This window comes from Phalacrocorax carbo, chromosome 3 (genome assembly GCF_963921805.1).
Source record: "Phalacrocorax carbo chromosome 3, bPhaCar2.1, whole genome shotgun sequence".
NCBI lineage: Eukaryota > Metazoa > Chordata > Aves > Suliformes > Phalacrocoracidae > Phalacrocorax > Phalacrocorax carbo.
In genome coordinates, this window is record NC_087515.1 from 73,844,494 (window position 1) to 73,864,865 (window position 20,372).

Consider the following 20,372-nt stretch of genomic DNA (forward strand, 5'->3'; position numbering starts at 1 on the left):
GCTGGCTGGGGCGGGGCGGTTGGTTGGCGGGAGCCGTCTGTAAGTGGCGGCGCGAGCCGGCTGGCTGTCGCGGTCCTGCCAGGCCGCAGCGCGCGCCGTAACGCGGCGCTTGTTGCCCACACTCCTGAGCCGCGCACGCGCCGGCCACGCCCTACTCTCGCCCGGCTCCGCGGTGGGTTTTTCCGAGGTAAAAGTTTCCCCGCCGGAAAGCCTGGCTTTGTGACCGGCCTGTCTCGCCTGCCTGCAGGTAGGCACAACATGGTGCTGAGCGCGGATCAGGTGAACCTCATCGGGCAGGTGTTCGAGTCCTACGTGCTGGAGCACCACAGGGACGATATCCAGGGCATCCTGAGGGAGGCCAGCGATGAGGCACACTATCCCGTGGTTGTTGACGCCTTGACGCTCTTCGAGACCAACATGGAAATCGGGGATTATTTCAATGCCTTCCCCAGCGAGGTCCTCCCGATTTTTGACAGCGCGCTGCGCCGGGCTGCCCTGACAGTGCTGCAGGCTGCCACGGACCCTCCGCAGCTCAGCATGAAGCAGAATCTCCATGCCAGGGTCTCGGGTGAGTGGTGGGGCAGAGGCAGCAGCGAGGTGCCCTGGGGGCATCCCCTGGTTGGCATTGCCAAATTCCCTTATTCTGTAACAAACTGTTGGGGGTCAAGGGAAGGAGCAAGCTTAATTCTTGCAGTTTTAGTGTTTGAAGCAGTAGGTGGTGCCTAGTGTTTATTAAACAGAAGAGGACTCATACAAACGCATGCAAAGACATGAGACTTGATCTCTTCAATACTTAAAAATATCTAAAGGGTGGGTGTCAGGATGATGGGACTAGGCTCTGTTCAATAGTGCCCAATGACAGGTCAAGGGGCAATGGGCACAAGTTGGAACACAGGAAGTTCCACCTCAATATGAGGAAAAACTTCTTTACCGTGAGGATGACAGAGCAGTGGCACAGGCTGCCTAGAGAGGCTGTGGAGTCTCCTTCCCTGGAGACATTCAAAACCCACCTGGACGCATTGTTGTGCCCCCTGCTCTACGTGTCCCTGCTCAAGCAGGGGGGTTGGACAACGTGATCTTCAGAGGTCCCTTCCAACCCCTACCATTCTGTGATTCTGTGATTTGTGTAGACCAACCTGGAAAAAAGCTATGGCCATTCCTGATAGCGTGTGTGCAATTGTTGGCATTTGTTGCTGGGTCAGGACTTAGACCAAAGCTTTCCACGGGAAAAGGACGCCTCAAGTCAGTGGTTGGTCTCGCTTTATTTCTCTTGCTAACCAGAAGGTCAAAAAAAAAAAAAAAAAAAGGATTAGGGGAAGATACATATTTCACAGATTTTCTTGCAGGTTGACTTCCTTACCCTGTCAGTTGGCTCATGGTCTTTATAGGCTCCAGCCACCTCCCAGAAGAGGCAAACTCTGAATTTAAAGTTGTTGTACAACAAACTCAAATTGTCAAATTTTATGCTTAACTAGTTGTTGCAAAAGTATTTGTTATAAAATTGGAATGAACTGTTGGAAGGCATGATCGTCAACAAAGGTTTTTGTCCGCTTTTTCACAAGTTGATATGTCATTATTCCTTATTACCAGGAAATTTTTAGTAGCTTTGAGGTGTGGTAAGTGTGGAGTGCAGGTTCTGGGGTTAAAATGCCTATTTTGCCTGTTGTGGGGAGCTGGGGTCAGCGGTGGCACAGTCCCTTCTGGTCATTTCTGATTGTAACTATTTGGAGCAACAGTCTGCAAAGCCAAGAGCTGGTGACCTGTGTTTCCTTTCCTTGCCCCATGTTAGAGTGGTTTATGGTCATTCAATCTTTTGGCAGCTTGAACTTGGGTGAATCACAGATGTTAAATAGACCTGTGTTTCACCTCAGTAAATTTCATTAAAAATGTTGTCATTAGAATGCATACATGAGAAATACAATTAGACTGTGGCTTTTATAATGCTGTTTTGTCGAGGTTTTCACAATCACAGCTTCAGTAGGAGAACAGGGTTATTTTTACTCCAAGTATGATTTTTTCATAAGTTACCAGGAAGTATTGGAAGGAGTAAAGCAAGGGCCAGATGTTTGCTGCATGAGTAGCTGCACCTTTAAGACATTCCTGCTCCTGTTACCAGCCTGTTGCTGGAGCTGACCATTCCTCCCACAGTGACGTTTTGTCTGAATATTCCCTAATCAAAGTCAAGCAAAGTTAGCCACGTTTGATCAAATAGTTTTAATAACTGATAAAAGCAAGTCTGAGTGATCATTGATGGAAGGAGTTAGTTGTCAGAATCACAAATTACTCCATCACTAAACTGGAGGGTAACTGATGAAGAGCAGGGGGTGGTTATCCTCATCTGGTCCAGCTGGATCAAAAGAACATCTGTCCATGCAGTTTCGTTTATGTTATGTGCCTCCAGAAGGGTGGCTACTGAAGAAACAAAAACCAGTAAGATAAATGATCTGCAGCCTTTTTTCCACCCAAGTTTTCCCATGTTACTGTTATCTTTTAAGTAGATACCGGGTCCTGATTGCCTTCAGGATTCTCATCTTGGAGTGCCACTTCCTATTCCTGCGTCAGATGGGAATGAGGAGGAGGTGGTGCACTCGTCTTGGTGGGAGCGGCAGGAGGGGGGCGGAGGAATCTGTGTGTCAGGCTTGGACTGAAGAGTCTTTGCTTATGCTCGGTATAAGAATGCAATCTCAGCATGCTCATACCAATATGGACAGGGCATCTAGGAGTTCAGAGGACTCGGGGAGTGTGAATATGCAGTGATTAATAATGGATGATTACTCCGGGCTCACTGAAGAAAGTAAAAGTTCTTTATCTGAACTTTAGCACTGTAGGAGTTTGACTGTATAACGTCTCCTTTTGCTACAAATCCATTAAAAGATTTTTCCTTCCTTACTGTTAGGCTGAGCACCACTGTGCCTGTTACTGATGGCCAAGCTGTTTCTAACAGTTTGGTTTTACACATTATTACTAATACAGTAAAGCTGATTCACAGAGGCGCATACGCAATTAAAAGTTTGTCAAGCAGCCTAATAAGATCAGAATGAAGGCTCTTCTTTTTTCCCCTGTCCAGACTCTTGTCTCTTCAATATTCACAGAGGTGATCATATCGTGTATCCTGACAACAGTGCTGCAGCTCTCTCTAGTGTAAGATGTGTTGTATTTTGCAAAGGTTGTTGAGCTGCGCGAATACTGAGCTGGGAAAAAAAGATGCCAAACCGGCTGGAAAAATAGTGGCTGAACTGAATAGAAATGCAAACCTGGGGGAGGAAAAGAATTTTCAATGGGTATGGTAGGATATGTAAACAGCTTTGTTACAGTCGACCAGAAGAATTTGTTTGCAGTTCTACATAATACTTTTTCTTTCCCACATTATTAATTCCTTTCTACTTCACTTTTTTCTTTATTCTTTTACATTTTAAAATTAGCTTAATATTTAAAAATATTTCCTTTAAACAGAAAGCAAAAGGTCAAGCACTTTGCTTAAAAGCATCAAAACAGAATGTTTCAGCAAGTCTGAAACAAAGAACTTGGTTTTGAAAACACTGAAATAAATATATGATGTCTTTTTTTTAGCAGCCAAAACTATTAAGAAGATAAGAAGATTTGACCTAAATGGAGATAGTTTTGGTCCCCTTAGAAACATCATTTTTCCAGCAGTTTTATTGTTTTACATCTCTGTTTCCTAGCTGTATTTTGGAAGTTGTCGTGGTTCAGCCTCAACTGGCAACTAAATGTCTCGCAGCCACTCGCTCACTCCCCCCCCACCCCTGTGGGATGGGGAAGAGAATCGGAAGAGCAAAAGAACTTGTGGGTTGAGATAAACACAGTTTAATAATTATAATAAATTAATAATTATAATAATGATAAGAATTACGATAATGTTAAAATAATAAAATGGAAAAGGAAGGGAAAGAAAAAAAAGGAAAAAAACCCACAGAAACACAAACGATACAACCACTCACCACCCGCCGACTGACGCTAACTGTCCCCGAGCCGCAATTGCTGCCTCCCTCCCCCGGCCAGCCCCTCCCAGGTAACATACTGGGCATGACGTTACATGATATGGAATATCCCTTTGGCCAGTTTGAATCTGCTCTCTTAGCTGTGCCCCCTCCCCTCCCAGCTTCTTGGTGCACCCGGCAGAGCACGGGAAGCTGGAAAAGTCCTTGACTAGTACAAGCACTACCCAGCAACAACCAAAACATCTGTGTGTTGTCTCAACATTTTTTTCATGCTAAGTTCAAAGCACAGCACTATACCAGCTTGAGTGAAGAAAATTAACTCTATCCCAGCTAAAACCATTACAGTATCCACCCCTTATTCCATATCATTTACATCATGCTCAGATCCCATACTATTCAATTCAATTTCAATAATCCCTACCCACCTTCTCATCCTTTAACAGGATATACAGATTTCATTCATCATTCCCCTAGTCTATGGACCACCCCTGTAAAATGCCTGTGAAATGTCCACTGAGTTCATTTAGTCCATGACTTTGGGTCTCATCTATTGTAAGAGTCTTTCAGAAAGGTGCTGTGTGTGGTGTTGGATTGTTGCATGCTGAAGTCAGTCCTCATTCCATCACCGCTGCACTGTTAGTTCTTCTTCTCTCAATGCTGCACTTTGCTTGGTTCAATTGAAAGTTCATTTTTTATTATTATTGATTGGGAGATTCCCACCATGATACCATTGATATGGCATATAGCAACCATAGTAGTGATGACATACAACATTATATAGCAATTAACAGCATATTATTCAGTTCATTGGCTGTTTTCACCCAAAATCAAATCCCCTTGAGGTACACACCGGACTCCTTCATCCTCCTGCATCACCCACCAAGTGCACCCAGGTCCTCGAGCAAACGCAATCCCACGAGTGGGTTTGCCTTTGCCTGAGGCAGGAAGAACCCAGACTGTTTTGCCCAACATATTTTTTATGTACACTACAGGGACTCTATCCCCTTCCACAGTATGTGAGGGTTCTGACTGGGCAGGGCCAGCTCGCCTGGCAGATCCCCTCGTGTTGACTAACCAGGTGGCCTTTGCTAAATGTGTATCCCAGTGTTTAAATGTTCCACACCCCCCCCCATTGCTCTCAGTGTAGTCTTTAATAGTCCATTGTATCTTTCGATTTTCCCAGAGGCTGGTGCGTGATAGGGGATGTGAGACACCCACTCAATACCGTGCTCTTTGGCCCAGGTGTCTATGAGGTTGTTTTGGAAATGAGTCCTGTTGTCTGACTCAGTTCTCTCTGGGGTGCCATGTCGCCACAGGACTTGTTTTTTGAGACCCAGGATAGTGTTTCGGGCAGTGGCGTGGGGCACAGGATATGTTTCCAGCCAGCCAGTCGTTGTTTCTAGCATTGTAAGCACATGGCGCTTGCCTTGGCGGGTCTGTGGGAGTGTGATATAGTCGATTTGCCAGGCCTCCCTATATTTATACTTCAGCCATCGTCCCCCATACCACAGAGGCTTTACCCGCTTCGCTTGCTTGATTGCAGCACACATTTCACGTTCGTGGATGCCCTGCGCAATAGTGTCCATGGTTAAGTCCACCCCTTGATCACGAGCCCACTGTATGTTGCATCTCTCCCTTGATGGCCTGAGGTGTCATGGGCCCACCGAGCTAGAAATAGTTGACCCTTATGTTCCCAGTCCAGATCCACCTCAGCCACTTCAATGTTGGCAGCCTGATCTACCTGCTGGTTGTTTCGATGTTCTTCAGTGGCCCGGCTTTTGGGGACGTGAGCATCCACATGACGTACTTTCACAACCAGGATCTCTACCCGGGCAGCAATATCTTGCCACAGTGCGGCAGCCCAGATGGGTTTGCCTCTGCGCTGCCAGTTGTTTTGCTTCCACTGCTGCAGCCAGCCCCACAAGGCATTTGCCACCATCCGGGAGTCAGTATAGAGATAGAGCACTGGCCACTTTTCCCGTTCAGCGATGTCTAAGGCCAGCTGGATGGCCTTTACCTCTGCAAACTGGCTCGATTCACCTTCTCCTTTAGCGGTTTCTGCTACTTGTTGTGTAGGACTCCATACAGCAGCCTTCCATCTCCGGTGCTTTCCCACAAGGCGACAGGACCCATCAGTGAACAGGGCATATTGCTTCTCGTTTTCTGGCAGTTTGTTATACAGTGGGGCTTCTTCAGCACGTGTCACCTCCTCCTCTGGTGATATTCCAAAGTCTTTGCTTTCTGGCCAGTCCATAATCACTTCCAAGATTCCTGGGCGACTGGGGTTTCCTACTCAAGCCCGCTGGGTGATCAGTGCAACCCATTTACTCCACGTAGCATCAGTTGCATGGTGTGTGGAGGGGACATTTCCTCTGAACATCCAGCCCAGCACTGGCAGTCGGGGTGCCAGGAGCAGCTGTGCTTCAGTACCAACCACTTCTGAAGCAGCTCGGACCCCTTCATATGCTGCCAATATCTCTTTTTCAGTTGGAGTATAGCGGGCTTTGAACCCTCTGTATCCCTGACTCCAAAACCCTAGGGGTTGACCTCAGGTCTCCCCTGGTGCTTTCTGCCAGAGGCTCCAGGTAGGACCATTCTCCCCAGCTGCAGTGTAGAACACATTTTTTATATCTTGTCCTGCCCGGACTGGCCCGAGAGCTACTGCATGAACTATCTTCTGTTTAATCTGTTCAAAGGCTTGTCGTTGCTCAGGGCCCCATTTGAAATCATTCTGCCAGGTCACTTGATAGAGAGGGCTTACGATCAAACTATAATGTGGAATATGCATTCTCCAAAAACCCACAACGTCCAAGAAAGCTGTGTTTCCTTTTTGCTGGTTGGTGGAGACATGGCCGCTATTTTGTTGATCACATCCATGGGGATCTGACGATGACCATCTTGCCGTTTTATTCCTAAGAACTGGATTTCTTGTGCGGGTCCCTTAACTTTACTTTGTTTTATGGCAAAACCAGCTTTCAGAAGCATTTGGACTATTTTCTTCCCTTTCTCAAAAACTTCTTCTGCTGTATTGCCCCACACAACGATGTCATCAATATATTGTAGGTGTTCGGGAGCTCCACCTTGTTCCAATGCATTATGGATCAGTCTATGGCAAATGGTAGGACTGTGTTTCCACCCCTGGGGCAGTCGATTCCAGGTGTACTGAACGCCCCTCCAAGTAAAAGCAAACTGTGGCCTGCACTCTGCTGCCAGAGGGATTGAGAAGAATGCATTAGCAATATCAATTGTGGCATACCACTGGGCCGCCTTTGACTCCAGTTCGTATTGAAGTTCTAGCATGTCTGGCACAGCAGCACTCAGTGGCAGCATGACTTCGTTCAGGCCACGATAGTCTACTGTTAGCCTCCACTCTCCATTAGACTTCCGCACTGGCCATATGGGACTGTTAAAGGGTGAGCTGGTCTTACTGATGGCTCCTTGGCTCTCCAGTCGACGAATGAGCCCATGGATGGGAATCAGAGAGTCTCTGTTGGTGTGGTATTGCTGCTGGTGCACTGTTGTGGTGGCGATTGGCACCTGTTGTTCTTTGACCTTCAGCAACCCCACAACAGAAGGGTCCTTTGAGAGGCCAGGCAAGGTAGACAGCTCTTTAATTTCCTCCGTCTCCAAGGCAGCTACACCAAAAGCCCACTTGTAACCTTTTGGGTCCTTGAAATACCCTCTCTTGAGGTAGTCTATGCCAAGGATGCACGGAGCCTCGGGGCTAGTCACAATGGGGTGCTTTTGCCACTCATTCCCAGTTAGGCTCACTTCGGCCTCCAATACAGTTAGCTCTTGGGATCCCCCTGTCACTCCAGCAATGCTGATGGGTTCTGCCCCTATATAGTTTGATGGCATTAAGGTGCACTGTGCACTGGTGTCCACTAAAGCTTTATACTCCTGTGGGTCAGATGTGCCAGGCCATCGGATCCACACAGTCCAGTAAACCCGGTTATCCCTTTCCTCCACCTGGCTGGAGGCAGGGCCCCTCTAGGTCTGATCATGGCAGTCACAACTCACTTCCTGTAGATATGAATCACAAGTGTCTCTATTAAGATCAGACAGAAAATCAGCACTTCTGCTCCTCTGTCTGGGGAATTGCTTACTGGAAACTGGAGCAGCAGCTCTCCTGGAGAAACTCCCCTGAGTGATTGTTTTCCTTTGCAGCTCACATACCCGTGCCTCTAGGGTTGAGGTAGGTTTTCCATCCCACTTCTTAATGTTCTCTCCGTGGTCACGCAGGTAAAACCATAGGGTGCCCCATCATGTGTATCCCTTCTCCTGAGCAAAGGGACGCTTACTCCTGATGGCTGAGATGCTGGTCTGTGCTGGTAGGGAGTAGGACCTATCTTCTTTGAGTTGCTGGACCTTTCGGGACAGTTTCTCAACAGCAGAGACGAGCGAGGAAGAGAGATTTGCTTCATATTCCCAGAGTTTATCAATCAACTCCACCACCGTTGGTGTCTTGTCATCTTTCCATGACATCACTGCCAATGAGGTTGCATATGAGGATGGTGCGCTCCGTACAGACTTCCGCCACATGGGTCGGGTGCACTTGGCTTCATCTGGATCTTTGGAGGACTGTTGATCGTCCAGGTCACCATAAATCACCTCAAGCACGGCTAATTCCCTTAGATACTGGATGCCTTTCTCCATGGTCATCCTTTTTCCTAGGCAACATACAATATCTTCTTTGAAGGGACACCTTTCTCTCACTGCGGACAGGAGTTGCCTCCAGAGGCTGAGGGCTTGTGTTCCTTTTCCAATTGCTTTATCAATGCCCCCTTCCCTAGAGAGGGATCCCAGTTGTTTGGCTTCCTTCCCTTCTAATTCCAGACTACTGGCCCCATTATCCCAGCATCGGAGCAGCCAGATGATAACGTGCTCACCTGAATGACGCCCAAAATCTTTCCGTATATCCCGCAACTCACTCAAGGATAGGAATCGGGTAGTTTCCGTTTCTTGTACACATTCTTCCTCTTCCTCCTCCTCTTCTTGTGATGGCCCTGGTTCCTCATAATCTCTTTCTAAACGAGTTGACCTTCCAAGATTTCTTCTTGCATATAGGAGCGACTGATACTGGCACAGGTTGGTCCTCTGGTTTAGCTGCAACGCTTGTCACTGGGGTTGGAGTAGCTGCAGTGTCTGTCGTGGGGGTTTGAGTGGCCGCGGTGCTTGTCGCTGGGGTTGGAGTTGCTGCAGTGTCTGTCGTGGGGGTTTGAGTGGCCGCGGTGCTTGTCGCTGGGGTTGGAGTAGCTGCAGTGTCTGTTGTGGGGGTTTGAGTGGCCGCGGTGCTTGTCGCTGGGGTTGGAGTAGCTGCAGTGTCTGTTGTGGGGGTTTGAGTGGCCGCGGTGCTTGTCGCTGGGGTTGGAGTAGCTGCAGTGTCTGTCATGGGGGTTTGAGTGGCCGCAGTGCTTGTTGCTTTCCTTGTCTTTGTCTTTTTAGATCCAGAGACCTCTTCCCCTTGGGGGTACTGAATAGTGTTAAATAGGGCTCGATAGGCATGAGCTAGGCCCCAGTACATTGCAGTGATTTGTATCTCTCTGGAATTGCCAGGGTGACAACATACTTCCTCCAAATGTTCTACTAATTTTTCAGGATTCTGCACTTGTTCAGGGGTGAAGTCCCACATCAAGGGGGGTGCCCACCGTCCTAGGCATTTGCCCATACTATCCCACATACCCTGCCACGCATAGCTATTGAGCCTTGGGGCAGATCTCTGGATTATATTCTTAACTTGCTTATTAACCTTAGACAGAACTGACACCGTCTGCCAAAGCAATACCAACAGATGTATCTTGACTACACAAGGATGTTCAAGATACTGAAAAGTTGTTGTAATGAAGGAGGAGACATTATATAAGATGGTAGCTACGGTGCCATTCTGTATTTCCTCCATAAAAAACCTCTCAGAGGAGGAGGTATAATTGCTAATTGTCTCCATGAAGTGGTAGCTGAAGTACAGTAACGGCTTCTATGCAAGACCTAAATAACCGATAACGGTCAAGGCCAGTGTTTTAATAACAAATCTCCTAGGCAAAACATCTCTAATCACTGCAGAGCACAGCAAATGGCAAAAACCAACAGCAATTTTTAACATGTACTTTACAATCGGCATGGTAAAGACTGGACAAACTATTACTGAGAGCAGATGAATCAATACTGTGACCAGCAACTGTTACTATCTCAAACCCTTCGTGCCCCACGTTGGGCGCCAGAATGGACTGTCGTGGTTCAGCCTCAGCTGGCAACTAAACGCCACGCAGCCGCTCGCTCACTCCCCCCCACCCCTGTGGGATGGGGAAGAGAATCGGAAGAGCAAAAGAACTTGTGGGTTGAGATAAACACAGTTTAATAATTATAATAAATTAATAATTATAATAATAATTATGATAAGATTTACAATAATGTTAATATAATAAAATGGAAAAGGAAGGGAAAGAAAAAAAAGTAAAAAAACCCACAGAAACACAAACGATACAAGCACTCACCACCCGCCGACTGACGCTAACTGTCCCCGAGCTGCGATTGCTGCCTCCCTCCCCCGGCCAGCCCCTCCCAGGTAACATACTGGGCATGACGTTACATGATATGGAATATCCCTTTGGCCAGTTTGAATCTGCTCTCTTAGCTGTGCCCCCTCCCCTCCCGGCTCCTTGTGCACCCGGCAGAGCACGGGAAGCTAGACATGTCCTTGACTAGTACAAGCACTACCCAGCAACAACCAAAACATCTGTGTGTTATCTCAACGTTTTTTTCATGCTAAGTTCAAAGCAGAGCACTATACCAGCTTGAGTGAAGAAAATTAACTCTATCCCAGCTAAAACCATGACAGAAGTAAAGCTAAGAAATTGTTTTAAGAGCAGGTAATTTCTTTTTAAGTTGATAATTATTAATATCTTCTAGTTCATATACTAACTTCTGAAGAGGCAGTATTTTGATGCTGTCCTCAGGTGTGCATTTCAGAGACCATTTATTTTTATATAGTCTTTGTAGTCTTTTCAGGTATATTAATCTTCCTGACGTTTTCAGCCACTGTGGTGCTGTGATGGCCGCACAGGTGAATGCTGGAGCGGGATCAGTGCACCGCAGAACTGGCTGTTGGGTGGAATTAAAGGAGAGCAAGTGCCGTGAACATGTTCTGTCAATATTCATTTGAATGTGCAAGTGAATTTGCTTTGGTTATGTTCATAACCTCTTTATAGTCTTTTTATGCCATCTCCTTGTGCTTGAAGTTTACTCGTATGCAATGTGGATTTAAGGTCCAATGCTCACAGACCATGAATTTTAAATTTGCTTAGACTTGAGAATTCACACAAGATTAGGAGTCACACTTGTTTAAATGTGGGAATAACATTGAACCACAGTTAAGTAGCATAACTAAAATTTTGTAACTCAGATAAACCAGTTGTAGAATAAGTGGCATTTGCCAAATGATCATTTAAATTAATAAATAGATCTGAGAATGTTGGGATCTGTTTCCGTGAATGGAAGCTGCTCATGACTATTTGACCCTTGGCAAGAGCAGGAGAGTCAAATGGCAACATTTTCTGCTAGTGTTCAGTGTCCAATGGTTTTCACTGTCTCAGGCCAGTGAATCAGATTTATGGTACAACAGATGAGTTGTTCAATCACATTTATGAAACAGTAATAACAATGGCTACTGTTAACATGTCTGGCATTTTTTCTAGTCTTTCTGCTTAACTGCATCGTAAGTTTGTGTTTTATATGCATAGCCTCATGCTGCATGTGTTTTTGTTTAACAGGTTTGCCTGTTTGCCCAGAGCTGACTCGAGAGCACATTCCTAAAACCAGGGATGTGGGTCACTTTCTGTCTGTTACTGGGACTGTCATACGTACCAGTTCAGTGAAAGTTTTGGAGTTTGAACGGAGTTATATCTGTGATAAGTGCAGGCACGTGTTTGTGGTCAAGGCTGACTTTGAACAGTACTACACATTCTGTCGTCCATCAGCCTGTCTTAACAGAGAAGGCTGCAACTCAACCAAGTTCACATGTCTCTCTGGAACAACCTCTTCTCCTACCTGCTGCAGAGACTATCAAGAAATCAAAATTCAGGAACAGGTAAAAAAAAAGAGATGGATTAAAAAGGGACAGTATTAAGGTATATAGATGTCTCAAGTAAAAAAAGAATCAACTTACTAAAAAAGGCCTTTGGAGGCTTAATTTCCTGCTGGAATAAGGTAATTCTGTTGATTTTAGTGAAACTGTTCATGCTTATGTCAGAATTAAGTTGTTGATTAGTCTTCCGTTATTAGGTCACTCCCTTCCAGACCGTACAGAACATCCGGGGTCAGTGTATAGTTTAAATTTCTATGCTGAATCCTTATAACACAAAGTTTGCGTTGTTTCTCTAAGGACTAAAGCTAGCTCAGTGGTGGCCAAGGCCAGCTGTAGTGGTGCAGTATGGTCAATACATGGTGTCTGCAAAAGTCTCTTCCCTTCAGCCAGTATTGAATTAAACAATTACTGAATATGTGCTCCGCACAGAATTTGCATGCGTTTTTCTGAAGGTAGTCTTGGGTGGAAGTACAGCTAAGCTGGAGGAGTAAGAAACTATTGGGCCTCTTCTTATGGTAGCACATAACCAAGACAAAACTGGCACAAGAAAATCTGCACTGTATGAAAATTGGGAATAAGTAGGGTATATTGCAGGCAATGTTTCTGTGTTTGTTTATATGTTCAGTGTCTTTTTCGTAAATCTTTTCTAAGATCTTTTCAGTTGTTTCAGGGTTTTGATTTTTTAAATGAAGAGTAGAGTGGTGCCAATCTACATGCAAGAAAACAGAAATGTATGAAATTAGAAATTAAGCTCTTTAAAATTCAGAATAGCAAAAAAGAAAGGGAATAAAACTATTTCTAGGAAATAAGCCTTATGCTGTGTGTTCATATCATGATTGTTTTTGACATATGGCTCCTGTACCATATTTCTTGTTTCACTTTGTGACACACAGATCTCTGTGATGGGAAGGATTTTCAGCAGCACGGGCTTATTAAACACAGTGAAGTTAAACCAGGAATGAATTTCACGCATGTTTCTTACTGAGCTCTGCAGATAACTGTGTATGTGCCACCAGTACTGCCAGTGATGTGAACTGCCTGTGGCCAAAATACACAAGGATGAATTAACCTTTCTAGGCACTAGAGAGTGAATAAATCTAGAATTCTAGCATGTATGACCTGTGCTGCAGAATGAAAAGGTACTTCTGATTATTGTGCAGTGGATATTCTAAAAACTATTGCAAGCTTTAGGTGTAAATGGAAGGATTGCTGGTTGGAAATAGACTGTGACAAGATTGCATAGACTTTGCCCTGGAGAAAAGGAAAAGTATTACAGGAGTTACTGGCATATTTGTCAATATACATTTGCCTGGTTCTGTGCGGTGTGTTTTTTTCCTGTTGTTGATTTAATCCTTGACACCTAGGTGTAAATTTATATCTCAACCCATCAAATTATGGTTAAATACCAGAAAAATACAGAAAATAATCTCTCAGTACATACTTCAGTGAAGGGTTATCTAACCCGTGGACATGCTTCAGTACCCAAAGTAAACTTTGCTCTTGCAAATGACCTCTTTTAGTGAGCTTTCTTCAGCAAGATGCTGAAATCACACAGCACCTCCCAGGACTGAGCACCTTCAGCTAATTTAATACCCAGCCCTGTTTCCATTAATATCAGCATTAAAGTTCCATTAGTAAGTTCATAGCAGCCGTGGCATGTTTACTGTGTAGGTTTTGTGAGAAAAAAGCAAGGGCTGACCTCAGTTCCAGGAAAGGAATGTAGGTCCTTAAGCCAGAGCAGCTATAAATGGCTTTTCAGGGTGCAGTTCTTAAGAAGTGTTTTTCCTTCCTGTCTCCTAGGTTCAAAGACTGTCTGTTGGAAGCATCCCTCGTTGCATGGTGGTTGTTCTGGAAGATGACTTAGTGGACAGTTGCAAGTCTGGTGAGGATACAGCATAAATTGCATGTTTGTACCTCAAGCACTTTTATTTTTCCATTTGAGATGCATCTTTGCCAAGTAGGCTATCAGTGTTGAGGGCCTGTTAAATGAGATATGTTCATCTGACACGCGGCTGTTTCCACTTGGATGTTAGCAAGGCAGTTGAATACTATTCCCTATGTCACATCTTGACTGTTTGACAGATCAGTTTCAATAAGTAATGTGTTGTGACGTACAGAAAATATATTAAATCTTGTTAGTGTGGGAACACCAAACCTTTGAGGAAATTGGTCCACACTGTCACACAGCATGTGGTGTCCCTCTGTAGGTTCAGAGAGCTAGGTAACCTGACCTGCCTAAGGAGTGCTGCAGGTGGAAAAAGCTACTCTGCATTCCAAAAGCAAGCTAATTGGCAGGAGTGTGCATGAAGAATGGACTAAAAAATTCTCAGATAGGCACATCCCCACAATAAATTAATTTCTGGTTGTACTTCTTCAGAAGAATACTGTGGCCAGAACATTAACAAGTGATTCTGGAATTCTTCACAAAAGTTACCATAAGTCAAATAAGCTTTGACTAAATTTTTTGTATAGTAAATTTAATTGAAAGACGAGCTTCTACAGTTTACCGTGAACTCCTCTTTTAGAAAAGAGGAAACAAGCAGAGGTATACAAATTCACCTATTTTAAACAGAAGTAGAAAGACATAGCGACTTCTTGCCACAGACATAAGCAATTACCTAATGTTTCCTTTAGAATTCCAGTAACTGCAGGAGGTTTGCTTTTTGTTGTTGGGTTTTTTTAACCTTATTAACTGTAACACAGGATCTCAATTGCATTATTGTGCATTACAGCTAACTGAAAAATCTACATATCTCAAGTCAGATGTTATTTTACTGATTTTTATTGGTACCACCAGGAGATGACATCACAGTGTATGGAGTGGTAATGCAGAGGTGGAAACCTTTCCATGAGGACGCACGCTGTGACTTGGAGCTTGTTTTGAAAGCCAACTATGTTAAAGTAAACAATGAACAGCTATCAGGGGTTGTAATTGATGAAGAAGTCCGCAAAGAATTTGAAGACTTCTGGGAAAAGCATAGGAATGATCCCTTAGCAGGTTAGTATTTGAAAGCTTTTAAGTAAGACACGTGTTTGGATATAGGTGAAATCAGGAGTGAAAATACAGTGGCTGAACACGTTTTACCCCCATTATCCTATCCCACCACCCGTTCCTACAAAACTATATTTTTTCCAGTACAGGAATATGAAATTCTTAAAGATTACTGGGAAAAAAAAAGTACAAAACATACTACATGGATCTTCCTTCTTTTGAGCTTTCTAGTCAAGTGTTTTGCAGAAGATTTATTAACAAGAAATTAGAAATAATATAATTATCAGGCAAAAGAAGAAAAGCATTTTATAATCAAGAAGTAAAAAGCATACCTCTTAGAAGAAATAATGTGGACCAGATCTGCTTTTAATCAGCATAGCTCTTGACTCTGGGGCAAGAGATCTGACTCACTGTCTCTGCATCCCAAATTAAGCTGTGAATCTTTACCACAGATCTTAGCACATCTCATCTTCAGCCTAACTCCTGGATGCCTGGACTCTTGATTTAGGTGCCGTGGAGCCTCCTATCAAATGTGGAGAGAGACTTCCAATTTACAGTGGTTTCCAGAACAGCCAGAGTGTTTAGTACGCTGGCTTCTAAACTTACCATGGCCTGCAGTCAGCAGCCTAGGAATTAGCAAGAGTTGTGTCTGGAACTCTGTCCCTCTCCGTAAGCTTCCTCCTGAACTGAGCAGGGAGGCTCAACCAACTCTTTAGGACGTCTGTCACTGAACTGTCCCAGGCTAACACTCTGTCTTTTAGAGCCCTGAAAAGAGTGTAGTCTTTCTTTTTGAAAGGCAAACAGGGAGAAAAGCAGGTAGGATCTTGCCCATGTCAGCTTAAAAATTTGAGTGCTCACATAAGAAATTGGAGATCTTGTCAATGGCAAAGATTCTTCAGAACTGCATTTCCTGGAAAGCAATTTAATTGCTAGTCTCCTGCTGTTCGGAACAAGAACATTTCTTATCACTCTGGTTAGACCTGTTCAGAAAGTAACTGAGGATCCTCTTTGAAGGTCCCATTTAATCTTTGATTCTCAGGACAATTTTGGGAAGCCTGCAGGGAGCAATCTGGTTTTGTGCAATATTACCCATTCAGAATAAATGAATTAATATGAAGTGGCTACAAGAAAATTGAGGTGGAAATTAGAAGGACTCTGACTGCCCCAGATGTCCATTTCAGGCCATTTGTCTGAAATTGAGCCCACTCAGGTGAGGGCAGGGATCAAATTTGACTAAGCAGTCTAAAGTACAGGCCATCACACAACAGGATGTATGTACATTTACTGTTTTTTCAAGAGATAATGGTAGTTACTACTGCAACTTATGTCAGTTAATTCCTGATGCTGTGTATTAGGTGTCCTGAGAAAGCCTACCATGGCAGGCCTCTGAGACAACTTATGCAGGTGCCTTCATTTTTTTTTCCTGGATTTTCTCTAGGAAGAAGCATAATTGCTGAGCTGCTCAGCACTGACAAGGCCAATGGACTCAAAGTCAAATAGAGGCAACTGTTGAGTTAAACCTATTGTCAACTAAGCCATTGTCAACTATGGCTGACCAAAGTTTCTAAAATTTCATTTTTGGACAAAGGTGTGTTAATTCCCTCAGAAGAACTCCACAAGAAGCACATACACCTGGAGTAATCTATTAGGCGCCTGCGTATTTTGCTAGTACCATGTACTTGAATCTAAATTTAAAACACTAAGTTAAGAACTCAAAATTGGTTACTCTGGTTTATTCCCTAGCACTGGGAGTAATTTATGATGTTAAACCTGTGATCCCCTATGTGGTGTTAGTATCAGAATCTCGAAGGACAGAATTAATTCTGTTACATGCCTTCCAAGCCAACAACATTATCATAGCAGGTTGAAATATTCTGTTGCTAGAGGGGGACTATGGCAGGGAGGAGGAGAGGGTCAAAGGAGAAGGAGGTTCAAGACGGCACCGAGAAAATGAGCCATGCTATGGGTAGGTGCACAGGTTTAGGGCAAAATACCTCAAGTGCTAGCTGTTTTCTTAATTTTCTTGAAGGTACAGCACACCAGTTTTCAAGGGGGTATTTTGAAGTGTGGAAACTTTTAAGTTCTATTCTTCATAGCCCCTACACTTTAATCTGTGAAACAAAAGAATTAGCATGATGGTATTTCATTAATGCCTTTTGTTGTGATATCCAGACCATACGTTCCTTAAATTGTGATAAGATTGGGTTTGCTGCTTGTGACCATGGAAGACTTAACTTCTTTATCATGAAAGAAGTTTGGATCAAGCAACTGTTTTGGGTCCCATTTAAAAAATAAAATAATAATTCAAAAAAACCTCCTTCCTGCCCTTTTCCTCTTGTTCAGGAAGCAGACCCAAATTATTTGTGAGTGTACCTAGGACTGTGGACATAGGACTGAAAGTGTACATAGGAGTTGATGGGAAACCCAAGTTTTACTCTTAAGGCTGAGTGCCATTTTTTGCTCCTGTTCTAGGGAGGAATGAAATTTTGGCTAGCTTATGTCCTCAAGTTTTTGGATTGTACCTGGTGAAGTTGGCTGTAGCCATGGTGCTTGCTGGTGGTGTACAGAGGACTGATGCTACTGGAACCCGAATCCGAGGTTAGTATTGTTTCTAATAGTATCACATCCTTTCTAGCAGTTTTTCCCATGCTTGTCTTCGCCCACATCCCTCCCCCCTCCAAAACCAAACCAGTAAGCTTTCAGAAGCGTAATGGTCCCATTTTCTTGAGTGAGAACAATTTTTGATTAATGCTGAGTATTCTTCCAGAGTCTCAGAAAAATAAAGTGGGTGTCTAGACTTCCTCTTTTTATTTTAATTCTTCCCAAATAAAGCCCAGTAAAAGCAGGCGTTCAGGATTCCATTAGGTAGAATATTAAAGGCAGTTGTTTTACATAAAACATAAACTCACTTTTTATTGTATAAGTGACGTTTTGAAATGATTTCTAGTAGAATATCCCCAGCAGTATTTGGCATCAAAGGATGGAATATTAATGCTTCCTTAATGTGGATCACTATAGTACATTGAAAGGAAAAATTAAAGGATTCATTTTACTTCCAAATGCCAGACTTTTCCATCTGTGATTGTCAGCACATCTCACTTAATTCTGTTACTTTAAGTTATTTGCCTGCTGATTCTCCTTCTGTTGTTATTAAATGGCAAATGTGCCATGTGCCAGGTGGTACGCAGGTCATAATCTATGTAGGCCATAATAGTTCTAAAATAGTACGTCTGTATATCCAAATACAGGATTTTCTTAATGTTAAATAAGCTAAATAATGTTACAGACTTTATATTTGAATTGAAGTTGTAGTAATATTTTGTAGAAGACAATGAAATAATTTTAGAGCGCTTCAGTGAGATTGTAGTAGCCAAATTATTTACTTCTGTAATTGCAGTTTTGATATTACTAAATTGTGTAACTGTTGGCAATGTAACAGAATTAGTTAAGAAAAACAACCTGCTGCTGATGTTTTTAGTCCTTTTCACAATATTTTAAGTAACTGGGTAGTGGAATGGTAACTAAACCCTGGTATCCTTCTGTTTCATGTGCAAGAGCAAGCTGAGTCTAGAAATGAGTATTAAGAACTCACATTATGGGAAGTGTGTCAAACACCTGCCAATACTTTTATTTCATATTTCATTGAAAAATATTTCATTGTAAATGTTTGGGTACAGTGATATGACTGGGTGCTTTTATTAAACTATTTATCGCACCCAGTAAATAGTGCAGTCTTAAACAGAATTACATATTGTAATGTGTATGTAGTACTAAACGTTAGGTGAATAATGAGGAGTATAATCTAATTCAGAACATTTTGTGTATACCTTTCTCTGTATATGAACTGTCTACTCCTACATCAATGTTTTCCCCCAAGGTGAATCACATCTTTTGTTGGTTGGAGACCCAGGTACGGGAAAATCTCAGTTTCTCAAGTATGCAGTAAAGATCATACCACGGTCTGTGCTTACTGCAGGAATTGGATCTACAAGTGCAGGTATGTGCTTCTTCACCTGGAAGGATTTACTTTTGTCATGGGAGTATGTTTATATAGAGGCCTTCTACATATATGAATGTGTGTGCTCAGGTTGTGTGAGCACAGCTGAAGCAACGCACTGCTGCGCAGGCATGTGAGGCTTGACATGTCTCTTTGCAGAAGGGCAGTCCTGCCCCTTCTCTGCATCAGTGGAGCAGTGTGGTAAGCTTGTAACAGGGACCCTTACAAGCCTCATCCAGAGGCCCCTCCCGCTGCTTTGCTAGCAGAGGATGATCTGGACTGGTATTTTTAGTGTTCTTCACAGCTATGACAAATCTGACATCTCTCCAGAGCTCACACGGTGTAATGGGCTAGCATCGTTTGGTTTCTCCTGAACAGATACTCTCCTCTGTTCTGTTGTTTTATATGTTCTGGCTGGGTGCCAGTTTGATTTCTGCTTACTTTTTGGAAATGCACCTCTGTGCTGAGGAATTATTTCCAACTCATAAAGATGGTTTCAAGATGGTTTTGGAGACCAAGTTGGTTTTTTTGTTTGTTTTTTTGGGTTTTTCTGTGTGTGTGTGTGTATGTGTGTGTGTTAAATTTTTGTGTGTGTCCCAAATTACTTTATTTGAGCAAATGACTATATTACTAGTACATTCAAAATAGCAAAATAATTAGGGACAAACCCCAGTGTCCCAGCTAGCGTGTGCAACTTGAGTGTTTCTCAGATAGAGCTGCTTTTAATTTTATGTCTGGCAAAATAGCATTATTTATACATGGGAAAACCAGATAATAAATCTTTCTCAGTTCCGTAGCTATGTGCACGTGTGTATACTGAGTCTTCTGTACCTGTGGAAGTAGAATGTGATGTTGAACATATACACTCTTGTGTGCAGGGAACTTGTTATGGAACACATATGCCTCTGGTTTTCCATTCAAACTGTTGACAAATAGGTCTGTAGAGAAGCCAGAGATAACATTTTGGCTCAGCATAACCTTTTTCTCTACCTTTTGTTCTGTGTTAAGAGCTGAGAACAGGCCACATAATTTAAATTTTGCTAGGGGACTGACAGTGACCTGGAGTGAAAGTTTGCTATGCATTTCAATATGACCTTGCCCACTTTGGTCAGTAGTAATCTCCCTGTGTCAGCTACTCTTGGCCTCTGATGTTGCTGTTGCTTTCTTTACCGCATCTCCCTCCTGAGCTTCATTTTCCATATGATCTGGTTTCCAGCTCAGCTATGATAGCTAGGTTCAAAGACATTTCCCTGAAAACTAATATTGTAGTTTACAAGCTTACTGTGGTATGTGTGCCATAGAATCAGCTGTAATGATGTATGCAGATGGAGTTTCAGCTTGTGA

At 43.4% G+C, this 20,372-nt stretch overlaps 1 protein-coding gene and 1 long non-coding RNA gene across 4 annotated transcripts in view; one reads left to right on the forward strand and one right to left on the reverse strand.

The window, feature by feature from the left end:
- MCM9 (minichromosome maintenance 9 homologous recombination repair factor) overlaps positions 1–20,372 on the forward strand; it is a 57,502-nt gene that overhangs the window by 954 nt on the left and 36,176 nt on the right. For 2 of the 3 annotated variants that reach the window (XM_064447389.1, XM_064447390.1), the window contains exons 2-7: positions 248–568; positions 11,726–12,042; positions 13,840–13,921; positions 14,837–15,037; positions 17,504–17,629; positions 18,909–19,028. In XM_064447389.1, the coding sequence (XP_064303459.1) occupies positions 259–568; positions 11,726–12,042; positions 13,840–13,921; positions 14,837–15,037; positions 17,504–17,629; positions 18,909–19,028 (1,156 nt within the window). In that variant the 5' untranslated portion in view covers positions 248–258. Of the gene's footprint in view, positions 1–247; positions 569–11,725; positions 12,043–13,839; positions 13,922–14,836; positions 15,038–17,503; positions 17,630–18,908; positions 19,029–19,187; positions 20,269–20,372 lie in introns of those variants that run through there. The other variant, XM_064447391.1, reaches the window with a different exon arrangement.
- LOC135312871 (uncharacterized) lies at positions 1,801–4,117 on the reverse strand. Its single transcript, XR_010372488.1, has 3 exons — positions 3,960–4,117; positions 2,503–3,254; positions 1,801–2,412 (listed from the first exon to the last, which is right to left on the reverse strand). It is a non-coding gene; the product is annotated as an uncharacterized LOC135312871 (long non-coding RNA).